The 19,474-nt window shown below is 47.0% G+C and overlaps 1 protein-coding gene across 1 annotated transcript in view; it reads left to right on the top strand.

The window, feature by feature from the left end:
- TAF2 (TATA-box binding protein associated factor 2) overlaps positions 1–19,474 on the top strand; it is a 124,715-nt gene that overhangs the window by 82,306 nt on the left and 22,935 nt on the right. The window contains exons 16-19 of the mRNA XM_044295370.1: positions 465–717; positions 3,553–3,693; positions 4,308–4,418; positions 13,029–13,234. Of these exons, the coding sequence (XP_044151305.1) occupies positions 465–717; positions 3,553–3,693; positions 4,308–4,418; positions 13,029–13,234 (711 nt within the window). The remainder of the gene's footprint in view (positions 1–464; positions 718–3,552; positions 3,694–4,307; positions 4,419–13,028; positions 13,235–19,474) is intronic.

Below are 19,474 nucleotides of genomic sequence, written 5' to 3' on the forward strand. Positions count from 1 at the left end.
ATATTGCAGACCGCAAACGGCGGTTACACTAGGTGCTGCTGATGCGGACCCATAGACTTAAGTGGGTCCGCGATCCTGAAGATACGGCAAAAGATAGGACATGTCCTATCTTTTGCAGAACAGCACGGATTGGAAGCACTACAAAGCGCTTCCATGGCCTTTCGGGTCCATGTCTCCGCACCTCAAAAGATAAGACACATCCTATCTTGCTGTAACTTACGGATAGCGGACCTGGTCAATGAGTCCACACCTGCAACATTGGGCATTAGCGCCAGTGGTAAAAGCAAAAAAAAATTAAATTAAAAAAATAAATCTATAATATACATACAAACTACATACTTAAATTTAGTTTCCATGAGGTCGGTGGGATTTTTTTTTTTTACCTTAATGCCAGCACCTCCTTCAAAATAAACTTATGAAATCTGACATTTTATCACCTGTACAACATTATTCTCTTCCTGCAGTGCGGACTCCCCATTGCTCTGGATACGGATTGATCCGGACATGTCGTTGCTGAGGAAGGTGGAGTTTGAACAGGCAGATTTCATGTGGCAGTATCAGCTCCGCTACGAGAGAGATGTGGTTGCCCAAGAAGAGTCCATTCTAGCTCTGGAAAACTTCCCCACCCCGGCCTCTCGGCTTGCTCTGACAGACATCCTGGAGCAAGAGCAGTGTTTCTACCGAGTCAGGATGATGGCATGCTTCTGCCTGGCCAAGGTGAGAGTAGGCACATCACTGCAGGCACACACTAGTAAAGCAGATGGTATGTCAGGCCTCATTCACACGTCAGTGTTTTGTCAGTGATCGTGAGCCAAAACCAGGGTTGGAACCTCCACAGGCATAAGGTATAAGCGAAAGATCTGCAGCTGTTCTGTGTTTAGAGCTGCACCTGGTTTTCACTCACAATCACTATTGGAAATCACTGACCAAACACTGACATATGAATGATGCATAAGTCAGTACCTACAAGGGAGCATTACCTTGCTTTTTAGCTCCGCTCCACTGAGGAGTCATAGCCCCCAACTCTTCATTTACTCAGGTCGCCGATATCTCCCTCCGTCTGCAGCTCTGCCTCGTCTGTTTGGCTGCTGTCAGTCAAAGGCACAGCAGGAAGTCAGTGCACGGGGAGATTCAATTTATTATAGCAGAAGGAGAATGATTAGGAAGTACAGACTACTAAACTACCACTGAGAACAGAGATCATCAGGTAATTGTCACACATATACTGAGGTGGATCAGTGTTAGGCGGTGCCTGGAGAGATGCTTAAAAAAAAAATCCTTAGTCCACCCCCCCATCTACAAATAGTAAGATTTTTATGTCTATAATGGGTATATAACTTAAGCTATAGCTGGTCGTGCAGTAAATAGGTATGTATATATATATTTTATACTCCAGATCTGCACTTACTATTATTCTGGTGGAGTTACAGTGTAAATACATTTCATCACTTATCTTATATAAAAGGGTTGTACAGCTTGTATGTTATTTCAAAACTGCGCTTACTATTCACTTTATTCATACATTACTTATTCTGTATACTCCAGAGCAGCAATCACTATTCTGCTGATGGTGGAGTTATTGTGTAAATACATTATATCACTTTTCTTATATAGAAGGGTAGTAATGTTATTAAAGAGCTGTACTCACTATTCTGCTGGTGGAGTCAGTGTGTTCATACATTACATTACTTATTCAGTACCAATCCTGAGTTACCTCCTGTATTATACTCCAGGGCAGTAATCACTATTATTCTGGTGGAGTTACTGTGTACACATTACATCACTTATCTTATATAGCAGGGACGAACAGCCTGTATGGTACTTGAGCTGCACTCACTATTCACTTTGTTCGGGCATTACTTATTCTGTACTGATCCTGATTTGCATCCTGTATTATACTCCAGAGCTGCACTTACTATTCTGCTGGTGAAGTCCTTGTGTACATACATTACATTACTTATCCTGTACTAATTCTAAGTTACATCCTGTATTATACTCCAGAGCTGCATTAACTATTCTGCTGGTGGAGTCCTTGTGTACTTACATTACATTACTTATCCTGTACTGATCCTGAGTTACATCTTGTATTATACTCCAGAGCTGCACTCACTATTCTGCTGGTGGAGTCCTTGTGTACTTACATTACATTACTTATCCTGTACTAATTCTAAGTTACATCCTGTATTATACTCCAGAGCTGCATTAACTATTCTGCTGGTGGAGTCCTTGTGTACTTACATTACATTACTTATCCTGTACTGATTCTAAGTTACATCCTGTATTATCCTCCAGAGCTGCACTCACTATTCTGCTGGTGCAGTCACTGTGTACATACATTACATTACTTACCTGTACTGAGCCTGAGTTACATCCTGTGTTATACTCCAGAGCTGCACTCACTATTCTGCTGGTGGAGTCACTGTGTACATACATTACATTACTTATCCTGTACTGATCCTGGGTTACATCCTGTATTACACTCCAGAGCTGCACTCACTATTCTGCTGGTGGAATCACTGTGTACATACATTACATTACTTATCCTGTACCGATCCTGAGTTACATCCTGTATTATACACCAGAGCTGCACTCACTATTCTGCTGGTGGAATCACTGTGTACATACATTACATTACTTATCCTGTACCGATCCTGAGTTACATCCTGTATTATACACCAGAGCTGCACTCACTATTCTGCTGGTGGAGTCACTGTGTACATACATTACATTACTTATCCTGTACTGATCCTGAGTTACATCCTGTATTATACTCCAGAGCTGCACTCACTATTCTGCTGGTGGAGTCACTGTGTACATACATTACATTACTTATTCTGTACTGATCCTGAGTTACATCCTGTATTATACTCCAGAGCTGCACTCACTATTCTGCTGGTGCAGTCACTGTGTACATACATTACATTACTTATCCTGTACTGATCCTGAGTTGCATCCTGTATTATACTCCAGAGCTGCACTCACTATTCTGCTGGTGGAGTCACTGTGTACATACATTACATTACTTATCCTGTACTGATCCTGGGTTACATCCTGTATTATACACCAGAGCTGCACTCACTATTCTGCTGGTGCAGTCACTGTGTACATACATTACTTATCCTGTACTGATCCTGGGTTACATCCTGTATTATACACCAGAGCTGCACTCACTATTCTGCTGGTGGAGTCACTGTGTACATACATTACATTACTTATCCTGTACTGATCCTGGGTTACATCCTGTATTATACCCCAGAGCTGCACTCACTATTCTGCTGGTGCAGTCACTGTGTACATTACATTACTTATCCTGTACTGATCCTGGGTTACATCCTGTATTATACACCAGAGCTGCACTCACTATTCTGCTGGTGGAGTCACTGTGTACATACATTACATTACTTATCCTGTACTGATCCTGGGTTACATCCTGTATTATACCCCAGAGCTGCACTCACTATTCTGCTGGTGGAGTCACTGTGTACATACATTACATCACTTACCTGTACTGATCCTGGGTACAGCTGTTTTATGTTGTGTGTCTCATCCCAGATTGCTAACTCAATGGTGAGTACATGGACTGGACCCCCAGCGATGAAGTCCTTATTCACACGCATGTTTTGTTGTAAGAGCTGTCCGAACATTGTGAAAACCAACAACTTCATGAATTTCCAGAGCTACTTTCTCCAGAAGGTGAGACGATCCACAGCTTTTTCTTTCTACTGTTCATAATATAATATTTTTTTTAATCCCCTAATGAACAGAGACGTACATGTGCCTAACAGCAGGAGCCTGGTGGTGATTGATAATTGGTTCCTTCTGTAACAGACGGGATCAGAGAAACATCTGATCCTGGCTGTTTAACCCTTTAAATGCTACTACTGTGCCATCTAAGTTGTTTGACAAGGGGCTTCCTCTCTCTGCCTATGGCATCCAGAGGCCTTCTTAAGCCTACTTATTAAGTAAAATTATATAGAGAGCTGTCAGTCACTGAAAGGTCCACCTCCTTGACTTCAAAGGCAAGAATGAGCAGGAATTTAAATGAATTAAAGGGGTTATCCAGGAATTCATAATGATGACCTATTCTGTGGATAAGTCATCACTATCACATTGGCGGGTTTCCGATTGCCTTCCTCCCCGCTGATCAGCTATTTCAGGGAACCGCCGCCCTCAAAGGAGCTCTGGTGAAGGCACTTGTCTCCCAGCAGCTTTCCAAGCACAGCGCCTAACATAATATAGTAGCTGTACTTGGTATTGCAACTCAGCCCCATTGACTTGACTGAGCTTTTGCCCTTCCTGTTTTGCAGACCATGCCAGTTGCTATGGCTCTCCTGAGAGACGTCCATAACTTATGCCCCAAAGAAGTCCTTTCCTTTATATTAGACCTCATTAAATACAACGACAACCGGAAAAACAAGGTAAGGACGTCTACAGGTAATAAATAACATGACAAGCAGTCGCATATCTGGGTCAGAAATGGGTTGATGTTTTTATAATTTTTTGCCCATCATTTATAGGTGCCAGTGTAGCTGTGCTCATTACTTTACTTTACAGTGTATTCATGAAAAACGGCTGCCACTGTCAAGTAATATGTTGTAGGCACTTTTACATAACTTGCAGATGCAGTGAAATAGAAAAAGTGATAAGCACAGGCACAAAAAGGGGCCACATTCAGTATCTGCGCATGTACTGTGCATGTTCAGCAGCAGCGCAGTAGAGGGTGCAGCCAGTCACATGGGTAAATGACATGCTCCTCGCAATCATGGGTGCTAAGGTTGCAGCGGCTGTCACATCTGGTCTTTACACAAGGGGATCCATGGGCAATGAGGGCTTCAGCGTGTGTTGTTCCTTAAAAAACCATGATTGACAGGACCAAGTTCCTGCATAGGCATCTCTCCCGGCGGGCAGAAGGATCAGGAGTGCACGGACAGTCCTTTTTGTCCAGAGTAAAGCAGCAAATGGCCAAGTAAAAGGTATCTTTACATTCAGCTGAGCAAGCCCTGCAAGGCATTGTGCCTGGATAAACAATGAATTTCCTGCTGACAGATCTGTTTAGAGTTGTACATGCCACTACAAATCGGTTTGTGCCATTTCAGAACTTTCACCAGATAATATATGACAGTTTTGGTCGAAACGTGTGTACAGTGCAAAGTACTGTAGATTTGAACTTGCCGTCTGTTTTGTTGCAGTCCTGCTTTCTGGTGAGAACAGTGACTCGGTGCATCCGCTCAGTCTTTGCAGTGTGAAAGGGCAAAATACTGTCAGCCAGGTGGGAAGGGGTCAGGGAATGTGCTGGTGGCCATGAGATCAGCACCGCAGCCACAAAGGAGATTAGGTCTGACACAGACCCCCTTGTGCTAAATAAAAGAGCATCAAGACTACTGTAGGAATTCAGTAAGCGATACTATGTGGGTATAAAATGTGGGAGGCAAGAGTTGAAATGACTGCATGGCTCGAGTTGCGGATAGAAAGTCACTTCCGGCATCACTTGGCACAATGTTTCTTTCAAAGGCTACTTTCACACTAGCGTTTTTGCTGGATCCGTCATGGATCAGCAAAAACACTTCCGTTACTGATAATACAACCGCCTGCATCCGTTATGAAAGGATCCGGTTGTGTTATGTCTTATATAGCCATGACGGATCCGTCATGAACTCCATTAAAAGTCAATGGGGGACGGATCAGTTTTCAATTGTCAGAGAAAACTGATCCGTCTCCATTGACTTACACTGTGTGTCATGACGGGTCTGTCTTGCTCCGCACCACATCGCGGACAGAAGAACGCTGCTTGCTACGTTATTCTGTCTGCGATGGGGCCGCAACCGAACGGAACGGAATACATTCTGGTGCTCTCCGTTTCCTTCAGTTCAGTTTTGTCCCCATTGTCAATGAATGGGGACCAAACTGAAGCGTTTTCCCCCCGCTATTGAGATCCCATGACTGATCTCAATAGCGGAAAGGGAAAGCGCAGATGTGAAAGTAGCCTTATAGCGTTCTCAGATCTTTAGGCTTGAGGTCTGTGACAGCATTAATCCCTCACCAGTAACATTTGTGGGTTACATTGACCTCAATATTTCCTTGTGGAGAACAGAAGGTGTGCGACAATCGCCAGCACTTAAATATTGTTGGATTCCTTGTGATCATCTCGTTATGCCCATTAATTTTTCCCTCCCCGGTAAATTCTGAGACAGATTTACTAAGACTGGCATTTCATTTGCCGGTCTTAGTAAAAAGGCTCTTTTAATGCATTTGGCACATCTGCTGGCATATTGGTGCGGCAGAAACCGAAATGTACACCAGCTATGAGCAAGTGTAGATCTTATCTGTAATTTACACCCATTTCTGGCATAAATGATTGCAAACTTATCGACCAGCGCCAGGCTATGCCCCTCTGGCTAAGCCTCGCCCACTTTATTTGCCGCTTTTGAAACCTAGCGTAAAACGTTGCAAATTATGGTGGCCTTTTTTGGACTGTTTGGTCTCAGATTCCTGCTTAGGTGAATGACAATTTCTATCATACATCTCCAGAAATATAAACTGTTTGCATGGGAGATGTCCCAAGATGAATATGTCTCGAGAAAGCAAGTTGTGTGAGATCTGCACGTCAGCACAGCCAGCTCCTTGTATCTGATCTACTTCCCACTGGTTGAATCATCTTTGCTGGAAGCCTTTGAGCTCATGTGTTTACCTGGTTGGATGCCAGGAAATTATTGTAATTAGTTTTGCATGGATGCATTTTATTTTCACTGTGTACATGAATTTTCTTCTGTAGCTCATCATTTTATGCGCTCAGATCTACAGTCTTAATGTCACCGTTATAGCGGTGGATGTGCATTACAGATCAGGCGTCAAGTCGTTTTTGACTGTTTATATTCTTCAAAGCCAAGACTTGGAATGAAAGACTTTTTTACTTCATTTTGTGTTAAAGCGACTGTCCATTACGAGTCCCCTGTGGGGGTAAACTGATCGATAGAGGGACTAAAGCCGGCCATACGTTTGAGTTCCTGATCGGCCGATCTGTTGTCATACGAACAATCCCACCAACTAAATTGCCTGACCAGGGAGTCCGATTTTTATAAAAACTGACTTCCTGGTGCTCGAGCACAATGCCAAGTGATTGGCTGAATTCAGCCGGTCATGCACCAACATGCAGTGTTCGCTGATGAACGGCCGGAGTTTTGCAGCACAGCAGATCACAATTTCGGCAGACGAGAGTCCACCATCGGCAATCGCGAATGCTCGTAAGTGTTAGTTTTCAAACAACAGTCTGCCATAATAGCCGAAATATGACATAGTTTTGTGTATGGCCACCTTTAAAATATGTCCTCTTCAAACACTGGTAGGTGACGTCACCAGCTGTGCCTGTCTGCTCTATCCACATAGATTGTGGTGACGTCATTTGCCGGCGATCTATCAGATTGCCATTGAGGAGAATTAGTCATATTAAAGTCACAGCGACCCTTGTCACTGTGGCTGCTAGCCTAATCCTAAAGAATACAGGGGTCATTTACTAAGCTGAAATGCACCTAAATTAGGCGTATTTCAGGCACAGATGGCAGAGAAACAGCTAGTTGCGCTGCTATCTGCAACTTCGCCCCACTCAAGCCAGTTCTAAAATTATGGTTGTGGTGTGAGCAGAGAAGAGAACAGGCCGGCAGGCCCTTCTCATTCATCATTTTCTACAGGTCCTTCTAAAAAAATTAGCATATTGTGATAAAGTTCATTATTTTCTGTAATGTACTGATAAACATTAGACTTTCATATATTTTAGATTCATTACACACAACTGAAGTAGTTCAAGCCTTTTATTGGTTTAATATTGATGATTTTGGCATACAGCTCATGAAAACCCAAAATTCCTATCTAAAAAAATTAGCATATCATGAAAAGGTTCTCTAAACGAGCTATTAACCTAATCATCTGAATCAACTAATTAATTCTAAACACCTGCAAAAGATTCCTGAGGCTTTTAAAAACTCCCAGCCTGGTTCATTACTCAAAACCGCAATCATGGGTAAGACTGCCGACCTGACTGCTGTCCAGAAGGCCATCATTGACAGCCTCAAGCAAGAGGGTAAGACACAGAAAGACATTTCTGAACGAATAGGCTGTTCCCAGAGTGCTGTATCAAGGCACCTCAGTGGGAAGTCTGTGGGAAGGAAAAAGTGTGGCAGAAAAAGCTGCACAACGAGAAGAGGTGACCGGACCCTGAGGAAGATTGTGGAGAAGGACCGATTCCAGACCTTGGGGGACCTGCGGAAGCAGTGGACTGAGTCTGGAGTAGAAACATCCAGAGCCACCGTGTACAGGCGTGTGCAGGAAATGGGCTACAGGTGCCGCATTCCCCAGGTCAAGCCACTTTTGAACCAGAAACAGCGGCAGAAGCGCCTGACCTGGGCTACAGAGAAGCAGGGCTGTGGAGTCGGAGTCGAGGAGTCGGAGTCAATTTTGGGTACCTGGAGTCGGAGTCGGCAAAAAAATAACCGACTCCGACTCCGACTCCTACTAAATTTAAATTGGAATAAAAAAATCAAAAAGCAAGTTTAAATGTCCGAATTCATAAACAGTTATAATTAATGACTTCTCTACTGTAAGAATAAAGGCCAATGCATGCAGTGCCTCACGTAACCGCAAAACAAACGCATTCAGTGATGTGAAGAAGCATGCTTTTCATATGCTTCACTATATGGCACGCAATGCACAATTAGGAGTGGCAATACATATACTTTCCATTGTGTTGTGTTCTGATGTTACAGGGAACACAATGCCCATGGTTTACCTCGCCTCTCACTGATAAGGGATTAAGTAAATATGTGTTTTGCAGGACTAGAGACACTTGTATAAGTGAAGGGAATGGATAGTCAATAGTTCAAGACTGAAGCTGTAAACCATGGATGTCAAACTCATGGCCCTCCAGATGTTGCAAAACTACAACTCCCATCATTCCCTGATAGCTGTAGTATGCCCAGGCATGATGGGAGTTGTAGTTTTGCAACAGCTGGAGGGCCACGAGTTTGACATCCCTGTAAACCATTGGAAAAACTGCTGTCATTCAGCTAAGGCTATAAAACGTGTAAACTCAGATTGTTATCTTAAACTTTAAACATGACTATGGGATTCTTCTAGGGAAATCATGTTTTAAAATAAATGTCCCTTCTTGGATCCTCCCACTGCCCTATCTTCAGCAGAAGATCAGCACACAAAGGAGAAGGCAGCAGCTTCTGCCCAACTACCTCTCTGTGCTAGAAGAGCTTAGAAGAACTTCTTTCTTTCCTTCAAGGAATGTATAAAATACATTCGCATATTAAATACAGAGGAGTCGGAGTCGGGGAGTCGGAGTCGGAAGTACAAAAAACTGAGGAGTCGGAGTCGGAGCATTTATCTACCGACTCCACAGCCCTGCAGAGAAGCAGCACTGGACTGTTGCTCAGTGGTCCAAAGTACTTTTTTCGGATGAAAGCAAATTTTGCATGTTATTCGGAAATCAAGGTGCCAGAGTCTGGAGGAAGACTGGGGAGAGGGAAATGCCAGAATGCCTGAAGTCCAATGTCAAGTACCCACAGTCAGTGATGGTCTGGGGTGCCCTGTCAGCTGCTGGTGTTGGTCCACTGTGTTTTATCAAGGGCAGGGTCAATGCAGCTAGCTATCAGGAGATTTTGGAGCACTTCATGCTTCCATCTGCTAAAAAGCTTTATGGAGATGAAGATTAAATTTTTCAGCACGACCTGGCACCTGCTCACAGTGCCAAAACCACTGGTAACTGGTTTACTGACCATGGTATTACTGTGCTCAATTGGCCTGCCAACTCTCCTGACCTGAACCCCATAGAGAATCTGTGGGATATTGGGAAGAGAAAGTTGAGAGACGCAAGATCCAACACTCTGGATGAGCTTAAGGCCGCTATCGAAGCATCCTGGGCCTCCATAACACCTCAGCAGTGCCACAGGCTGATTGCCTCCATGCCACGCCGCATGGAAGCAGTCATTTCTGCAAAAGGATTCCCGACCAAGTATTGAGGGCATAACTGAACATAATTATTTGAAGGTTGACTTTTTTTGTATTAAAAACACTTTTCTTTTATTGGTCGGATGAAATATGCTTATTTTTTGAGATAGGAAATTTGGGTTTTCATGAGCTGTATGCCAAAATCATCAATATTAAAACAATAAAAGGCTTGAACTACTTCAGTTGTGTGTAATGAATCTAAAATATATGAAAGTCTAATGTTTATCGGTACATTACAGAAAATAATGAACTTTATCACAATATGCTAATTTTTTGAGAATGACCTGTATGCCTGTTTTAGGCGTAGAAAATAATCTAAATGTAAGACAGCTCGGAAGCCGGCTTACATTTAGAACTGGCGCTAGATGCACCGAAGTTATGGAGAGGCTGGCGCCTCTTAATAAATGTGCCCCACAATATTTCTTTTATCCAGCCCTGAGTGGATATAGAAAACTAATGTCATTCCAGTCACTGCATATCTGGTGTCATTGAATTTTATTCACAAATTGCAACACAAAGACAGAGTCAAATCAATGTACAGTTTAAAGGGGTCCCAATTTACATAAATAAAGTTAATCACTTTATAATAAAACTTTATGACCTATTGTGTGATTCATTTCATCCCCGGTGTCACAGACGAACCGAGACATAAGGACGTCCCCACGAAAGTGGGTGACAGAAGATCTGTGAGACTGGCAAGATGTGCTTTAATCTGACAGGTTTCCTTGTGGATCTATAGACGTCTGTGTTGTTTCTAATACTAGCCCTACCTCTAACCTCCAGGTGTTGCTATTGTGGTCATTTAACTTTCCTTATTTGTAGTTGCTTCTCCCACAATGCTGTGTGGTCTATAGCTTCAGTGGTATCTGTGGTCTGCTGGTTTTTGGTTCTCGGCCGAGTTCCTGTTGCTGCCATTGCTACTGGAAAGTTAAATGTTTCCTTTCCCTTTTGCATTTCATTTTGGTTTATCTGTGTGTTGTTTTCCCCTTCCCTTTGTTGTAGGCCTGAGTGAGACTCCTGGTCGTCCTTCCTTTCTGGAGGAACAGGTATTCTCAGTCCTGTCACTATCGCCAGGGTCTTATAGGGTGAGTTAGGACTCTAGGTATTCCTGCGTATGAACTCACCTACCTTTGGGGTCTGTTCATACTGATAGCCAGTCAGGGATTTGACTAGGAGGTGTCCTTCTTTCTTCCCTTGCTTTCAGGCCTCATTCTTTGTTGCCTCTCCTTCTTTGTCCGGCGTGGTGTCTCTCTCCCACACACGGGCGTGACACCCGGTTTCAAGGTCTCTTGCTTTTTGTTGATTTCTACAATGTAAAAGTTATGTTCACATGACAGGTTTTTGGTGCAGATTTCACGTTGAAGTCTGTGTGCATAATGCATCCCATAGATATGAATGAGGTTTCCACAACGCCACTCTTATGCATAGACTGCTCCAAAACTGCATAAATAACGCGCACAAATAACGCACTATTTATTGAGGTTTTGGTGCATTTGTTGTGCATTTTTCATGTGGTTTTGGTGCAAATTTTAGCGCAGTTTTTCTCTTTGTTAACATCTCCAATTCTCCATTGAAGTCTATGGGGAGAAGCACTCCACAGAAGGTGTGGAATCGCACAAGCAATTGACATGCTGTGGAATCTAAAATCCGCACAACAGGTCAATTTCGGCACAGGGAAAAAAGCAAAGCGTACATGAGATTTGTCAAATATTCACTTTGCTGGTACTGTTTTACGCTGTGTTTTTCCCACACAAAATCTGCGCAGAACAACTGCGTGTAATCCGCATCGTGTGCAGCCACCCTTATACCTTATTCACACTTCAGTGTTTGGTCAGTGATTTTCCATCAGTGATTGTGAGTCAAAAGCTGGATTGGACCTCGACAGAGATAAGGTAGAAGGGAAAGATCTGCACCTGTTCTGTGTTTAGTGCCGCCCCTGGTTTTAGTTTATACTCACTGATGGAAATCACTGACTGAACACTGACCGTGTGAATGGGGCATTACTGTACGCCTTGGACCTTTTCACCATCACCTCACTAACAGTTTCTCTGGATAGAGGAGTCCTACATAGTAGCAACCCCCAAACTTGTCTCTTTAATGACTATGGGCAATTTTTTATTATTATTACGTTCTACTTATTTTGAGCTAAAAATCATTTTTTCAAGTGATCTTTATTTAAAAAAAAAGTCAACTTCTTTCTCTGTACGGCCTTGAGATTCTCTAGTACCAGGCAGCTCAGCTGACGTCTCTATCTCTGATCTCCTGACCTTGTAAACACTTATTATAGCTCAATTATTATCATACAGATAAGAATATGGCTTAAATAAGTGTTTATGAGCGCTTAAGCTTATATTAAACTGGCAGATCACACAGGCAATTGTCAGGAAGGAAGAGTTCCTTCCCGCTAATCGCCTGTTCGATAGCGGAGGAGACTGCTGCTATTACACGCAGCGATCTCCTCCTCGTTAGGAACAAGAGCAATCACAAATGCCATCGCTCGTCCCCATGCTGAATCATTGTTTTCTAGCAGTAAATTGTGGTTAGACACAAAATTTTTAAACCTATTGAAAGATTCCAATTACCCACGGCAGTGTTACACTGCCAGATCACCGCTAACGGGTGTTCATACGAACGCTTGTTAAAGATGATTTGCAAGATTATCTGAAGGTGTAATTTAAGCTTTAGGAATTCAAAGATAAGGTATATACATAGCTGGTAAATAAGGGCTCGAAGATGGGCACCGCTAGGCAGAGTTTATCCGTTATGACAAAAAATAAAAAATGGCAAATGAAAAAAATGATTTTTAGCCCAAAGTGAGTAAAATGCAGTCATAAGAAGAAATTGCCCCCCAAAGGTGTTCATAGCCTTTAAGGTTCCCATATAAGCTGTATGGTCTACCTCTCTGCTATGTGGACTCAAAGATCAAATTCAGTCTAAAGTTAAACAGGAGATTTATGATAAAGTAATGAAATGTACATGTGAAGAATATGCTGTGATTTATTTATTTTTATATTTTATTTTAGTTTCTCTATCAGTTTTCAGATAACTACTACCGAGCTGAACTAATCGATGCCCTTACCAATTCAGTCACCCCTGCGGTCAGCGTGAACAACGAATGTCGCACCCTGGACAATCTGAACGCGGATGTGCGCCTTATTCTGGAGGAGATTACCCGCTTCCTCAATATGGAGAAACTCCTTCCCAGTTACAGGCATACCATAACAGTCAGGTGGGTTTTTATTGTCGCTATAATCCAGCATCTAAAAATCCCTTCATTTTTTTTTCGTGTAGGAAAGTAGATGATCTGCAGCCTGTTAGCTTACAGCCAGAGAGAGGAAACGTCTGATCTCCTGGTCAACACAGACAGAGAATTCTTTATGTATTTTTTGATTGTAGGCCCCATGGTCACAGCTGTCCCTGGTTTGTGCACATAGAAGGGCATGGAGTTGTAGTGCATCTGTATGCCTCCTATTTCATACAGAGGTTTGTCATGATATACTGACTCCCTGCTATGCAATATGAGACAAAATCAGATTAAATGAATGCTTTAAAGAAGGATGCCCAACCTGCGGCCCTCCAGCTGTTGCAAAACTACAACTCCCAGCATGCCCAGACAGCCTACAGCTATAAGCCTACAGCAGGGCATGGTGGGAGTTGTAGTTTTACAACAACTGGAGGGCCGCAGGTTGAGCATCCCTGCTTTAAAGTAATAAAAGAAGTAATATTCACTGTATTGACCCCCTGTCGCTCCTGTTCCAGCTTTTTGGCACCTGTTGATACCGTATGGTCACGGTTGCTCAGCCAGGCACTGGCTGTTTCATGTGACATCTGTGGCTGATGGTTGGCTGAGCAGTCACTTGTCTGTGTCGACAGGGACCAGAAAGCGCAGAGACTGGCAGGGAACCTAGGAGGCGTAGCAATGGGAGCAGCTAGGGGTTGTCAGGTGAGTCTTAATATTAGTTGAAAAATAAGTCTTCATACAACCCCTGTTCACACAAAGTGAATGCACTGCAGATTTTCCATCTGCATTTGAGCACTGATAATGTGCCACATACTACAGAAGGTGACATGCGGTGCGGATTTAAAATCTGTAGCTTGTCAGTTCTGCAGATTTATTCACTACAGATTTCACCCTTTGCGACCCTTAGGTTGAAATCTGCAGCAGAATGTGCGTGTGCCTCATGCGGATTTATCACAGATTTTGCTGTAGGTTAGTGGCAATAACCATGGTGGAATATTTGTTCATGTTGACTTAACCTAAAAGTTTTTCGGGTTTCAGCACAGATTTATTAATTGTATCACAAAAATGTATACCCTTTTCTCGCCCAGTTTCCTTGGGGGACACAGAAGACCTTGGGTATAGCTCATCTCCATAGGAGGCGTGACACTAAGTGAAAACTGTTAAGCCCCTCCTCCACAGCTATACCCTCAGCCTGGAGAGAGAGACTGCCAGTTTTTGCTTAGTGTCCAAGGAGGCAAGACACTCCCTGCTACTGCAGGGCTGATTCTCCTTGTTTAAATTTTGATTTTTACTTTTTTCTTTTCTTTTTGTTCCAGATCATCAGGGACAACAGAGTCGCACTAGACCTCTCTGTTTCTCCCGGGGTCGAGCTGCGCCAGTGCCGGTCATCCGCACTGCTGCCTCCCCCACAGAAGGCAAGGTGGACCAGGGCAGCCCAGCTCCCCTGTATCCCGCCAGCGCAAGGGTCGCCCGCACGCCAAGCCCCTCTTCCAGCGTCCTGCCACTACGGTGCCAGTAGCTGAAGGGGCGACCCTGCTGGAATGGACCGAGGGTGAAGACGGCTATGGTGAGAGATTGGCTTCTCCAGCCCTACGACCCCCCCCTTTCCACCACCACCACCACCCGGTCTCCTGCGGGCCTAACCCCCCCCCCCCCCCATGGCCCATACTGTGCCTCTCTGAACAGCTTTCATAGCTGTGATGGTGAATGCCTTGCCTCTGATGGCAGAGGTCATGAGTTCGAATCCCTGGACAAACCTTAACCCTTCCACTGCTGGATCTAGGCTGGCCCCTGGGGTGCCGCAGGGCGGCAATCTGCTCCCTGCTCCCCCCCTCCCCCTCCTGGCCCCATAGGACATGCAGCTGCTGTCCCCCTTTATCTTTTGATGTCCCGCCGGTATATGATACTACGCGGGCACCCGATCTCGGGGTCCCCCCATCTCCTTACCGGAGCGTTGCTCAGGGCCTGGGGCCCGCTCCTGACAGACCTCGCCTCCGGCCGGCATGGACATTCCGGTGCGGCCGGGCGCCGCAATGACCTGCTGGGCCGCCATCGGGCCTGCGGGGCCGCAATTCCGGCACTCCATTTGGGCCCGACTCTTCCGGCCTGCGGGGTGGGCTCCCGCGGCCGGTTTAATGCGCCGCTCCGCCTCAGTCCCGGCGGTATATAATACTATGCGGCCCCGGTCGGCCGGGCGCCGCACAAATTTAGGCCCCGGCTTTACGGCCTACTAGGCCGCAAAAGTCTGGCCTTTGTTGGAGGGGGCGGGTACTTCTCCAGGCGCGAATTGTTCCCGCCTGGGGCTTCCTCCGCCCCCAGTGGATCGCAGCGCCGGCCCCCAGGCCGGCTCCCTGTTAACCCTTTGGGTGCAGGCCGGCTCCCAATGGGCCTGTATGGTTGGCCACCCCTTTTTTCTCTTGCATCAAGAGAATCTGTGCCCTATATGGTGGTTCCCCTTTAGCCTCAGAGAGGCTGTTTTAAATAAAAAAAAAAAAAAAAAAAAAAAAAATATGAAATAATAATGAATAAACAGATGTCTAACAGATTCTTGTGGGCTGCGCAGGACGCTGCAGCCTCATCGCAGTAGTGCTGCCTGTCTGCATGCCCCCCTTCCATAGGCAGCATGGTTTCGCGCTCCCAGCCTGCGTCGCTGCCAGGTGCATTTCCCCTTTTAGGCGGTTTCTTGCCCTCTCCCGGGATGCAGCGCGGGCCAAGTGCATGCGGTCAGTTCTGTAGGCAGCATTCGTCACCCTCTCCAGGTATGGTGCCTGCCATGGGCATGACCCCCCCCCTCCCAGGCGGGATACTGCACTCTCCCTGGCTGCGGGCTGCCCTGTGTATGACCTTCTTAGGCGCGGTGCTGGCCATGTGCACGACCCCCTTCCATAGGCGGAACGCTGCACTCTCACTGGATTCGCTGCCAGCCGTGTGCGTGACCCCCTTCCATAGGCGGAATACTGCACTCTCACCGGATACGGTGCTGGCCATGTGCACGTCCCCCTTCCATAGGCGGAACGCTGCACTCTCACTGGATTCGCTGCCAGCCGTGTGCGTGACCCCCTTCCATAGGCGGAATACTGCACTCTCACCGGATACGGTGCTGGCCATGTGCACGTCCCCCTTCCATAGGCGGAACGCAGCACTCTCACTGGATTCGCTGCCGGCCGTGTGCGTGACCAACTTCCATAGGCGGAATACTGCACCCTCACCGGATACGGTACTGGCCATGTGCACGTCCCCCTTCCATTGGCGGAACGCAGCACTCTCGCTGGATTCGCGGTCGACCATGTGCGTGACCCCCTTCCATTGGCGGAACGCTATACTCTCACTGGATTTGTTGCCGATCATGTGCATGTCCCCCTTTTATTAGGCGGAAATCTGCACTCTCACCGGATGCGGTACTGGCCAGGTGCACGACACGCTTCCATAGGCGGAACGCTGCACTTTCACTGGATTTGCGGCTGGCCATAGGCATGACCCCCTTCCATAGGTGGTATGCTGCACTCTCATTGGATTCGCTGCCGGCCTTGGGCACGCCTCCTTCCCTCAGGCGGCATGCATACACTCCCTCTGTCTGTGGTTGTTCTCTCGCCGGTGCGTTGCTGGCCATGTGCATGAACCCCTTCCATGGCGGGGTGCTTGCACTCTCGCTGGATCCGCTGTCAGCCATGTGCATGGCCCCTCTTCCGTGGGCGGTGTACGCACTCTCACTGGATTCGCATTCGCTGCCGGCCATGGGCATGCCTCCCTTCCTCAGGCGACATACACACATTCTCACTGACTGTGTTTGTCTCTCGCCAGTACGTTGCTGGTTATGTGCATGACTCCCGTACATGGCAGGGTGCTCTCACTCTCCCTGGATGAGATGCTGGCCATGTGCATGACGCCCGCTGCACGTGCAAGCGGGCGTCATGTTTACACATCGCACCAGCGCCGTACATGGGTGGAACGCTTGCACTCCCATTGGATTCGGTGCTGGCCTTGTGTGTGACCACCCCTCATTCCATGGGCGGACCTTTGCACGCTCATGAGATTCACGGCTGTCCTTGTACGTGCTGTGCTGGACTTGTACATGTCCCCTTCATTGGCGGAGTGGTTGCACTCTCACAAAGTTCGGTGTTGGGGGAATTATTGCACGCTCTCTTAATGCTAGGATAACCCTGTGCATGTCCCCCTTTCACTAGGTGGACCTCCTGCGCTCCTGCAGGATTGTATGGTATGTCCTATGTCTCTGGAGTAGGTACGGCCTTAGGCGTCACCCCCTTTTGGGGTGGGCCTTTGCACTCTTGCCGACTGCAGTTTGCCAGGTACATTTCCCCTCTTTCGGGGCGGACTGCTTACGTTCCATCGCGTGCCATGCTAGGCTTATGCATAACTCCCTTTCAGGTTGCACTTTGCACTTCCATAGATGCTGGGGCACTCTGTGGCTGGCCCTCTTCTCTGAGTGTCTTTTTTGCAGGGAGCGGCCGTTCTTGTGCGTTGTTTGGGCCGTTTCTGCCTTCTCCTCCCGTAGGTGGGTTGGCCTTCTCACTGCTTACGGGGCTGCTCGTACGTATGCTTCCCCTCCTTCCTGCGACATCCCTTTGTTCTCTTGGGTTACTTGCCGCAAGCCTTGCACTCGTCTCTACAGAGATCGTTCTGTCCACCTGACCCGGAGGGCTCTGTGCTCTCTACTGCACCGAGCTGGGTGGTACTCATTCATTTCGTTGGCCCTTCCTCCCGGGAAGTGTTCGTGGTTCCTAGATGCGTGCTGTTGTCTGCAGCGCCCCTCGGATTCTTCGTTGGCTCTGGCGGGACTATGGTTCCTTCGCCTATTACCATTTCCTCCTCTTCGGATGCAGTGTGGTATGAGTCCTTCCTCTTGGCGCCCTCTACGCTTCGGTCTGATCTGCTACCAGGTTCGGGCCACTCTTCTCGGGTAGATCACCCAACTTCTCTTGGATGCTCTATTACCCAGGTCCGGAGGACTTCCACCTTGGGTTCTTCAGGGTATTTGCCTTCTGCGAGGCGGTGAACCTGGCGTCTCACAGTGTAGCAGGGTTCTGCTTTTGGGCTGTCCTATGACTTCCCTGCTGCCCACTCCTCCTTTCGGTTGGGGGGTGTGATGCCGGCCTCTGTCTCGACTACCTTGTCTCGCCGGCTCTGTTTGGCTCCCCGTTCGGTACAGATCACGCCGATGTGGCTTCTGCCCGGCCAGGCTTCAGAGGCTGTTCCTTCACTGTCCTCCCCTCTGGGGGGAGCATGGTTGTTCATGTGGATGGTTCCGGTGTTCCTTTGGTCTCGTACTGTCTCCCTTGTTCACACTGGCTGTATTTGCTGTGTGCCTCTTGCTGGGTCTACCGCGTTCTGTCCTCCCGCTGGGTGCAGATTGCGTTTTCCATTCTAGGCTATGGTCCTGCTGTAGACTTACCTTCTTGGTAACTTGGGGGGACTGCCCTTCGGTCCAGATTGTCCTGTCTTGTCCTGGCATCTGGCGGATGCTGGGCGGACCCTTCGGTTCCCTTCCGTCTGTCCTTCTGCTCCCCCACTCCGGGTGGATACGGGACAACGTTGCTCGGAGGCCGACGGGACCAGTTTTTGCCGACCCTTCTGCCCGTGTTACTGGTCTGCGCCTGGTCACATTGGGTTTTTATCCGCTTGCCCAGGTGACTCCAGCGGGCTCGCTACTGTTCGCTCCTGGCTGTGTTTCGTCCAGGATCTGTCGTTGGACTTAGGGTTTTTTGTCTGGGTGTCGGTGGGTAGCTGGGCATTCCCCACTCTGCCCTTCTCCCCCCCATGGTTCTGTCTTTCTCCAGTCCGGCCTGGACCTGGGACTGGGACTCCTTTGCTTGAAGTGTCAAGTGTCGGCGCTGTCCTTCCTCTTCCAGCGTTCCCCGGCCCTCGGGGCATGTCCAGACCTTCTTCCTCGGAGTGGCTCTTTGGTTCCTCTGTACTGTACTCTCGGCGCTCCAATCTTGTCCTTGGAGCCGTTACAGGAGTTCTCTCTACCCCTTCTGTCCTGTACGGTTGTGTTCCGTATCAGTCGTGTCTCTGACGGGTGCCGGAATGGCCCCTTTTTTTGTTACGAGCTTTGTCTTTTCCAGGACAGGGCTGTTCTGCATCCCGTTTCTTCCTTCCTTCCTTCCTTCCTTCTGAAGGTGGTGTTTGCCTTTCGCTTCAACACCTCACCTATTTGGACGTTGTTTGGGCCTTGCCGTTTTTACTTGGAGATCTCCGACTCTTGCAGTC

Source organism: Bufo gargarizans, chromosome 5, assembly GCF_014858855.1.
Source record: "Bufo gargarizans isolate SCDJY-AF-19 chromosome 5, ASM1485885v1, whole genome shotgun sequence".
NCBI classification, from domain to species: domain Eukaryota; kingdom Metazoa; phylum Chordata; class Amphibia; order Anura; family Bufonidae; genus Bufo; species Bufo gargarizans.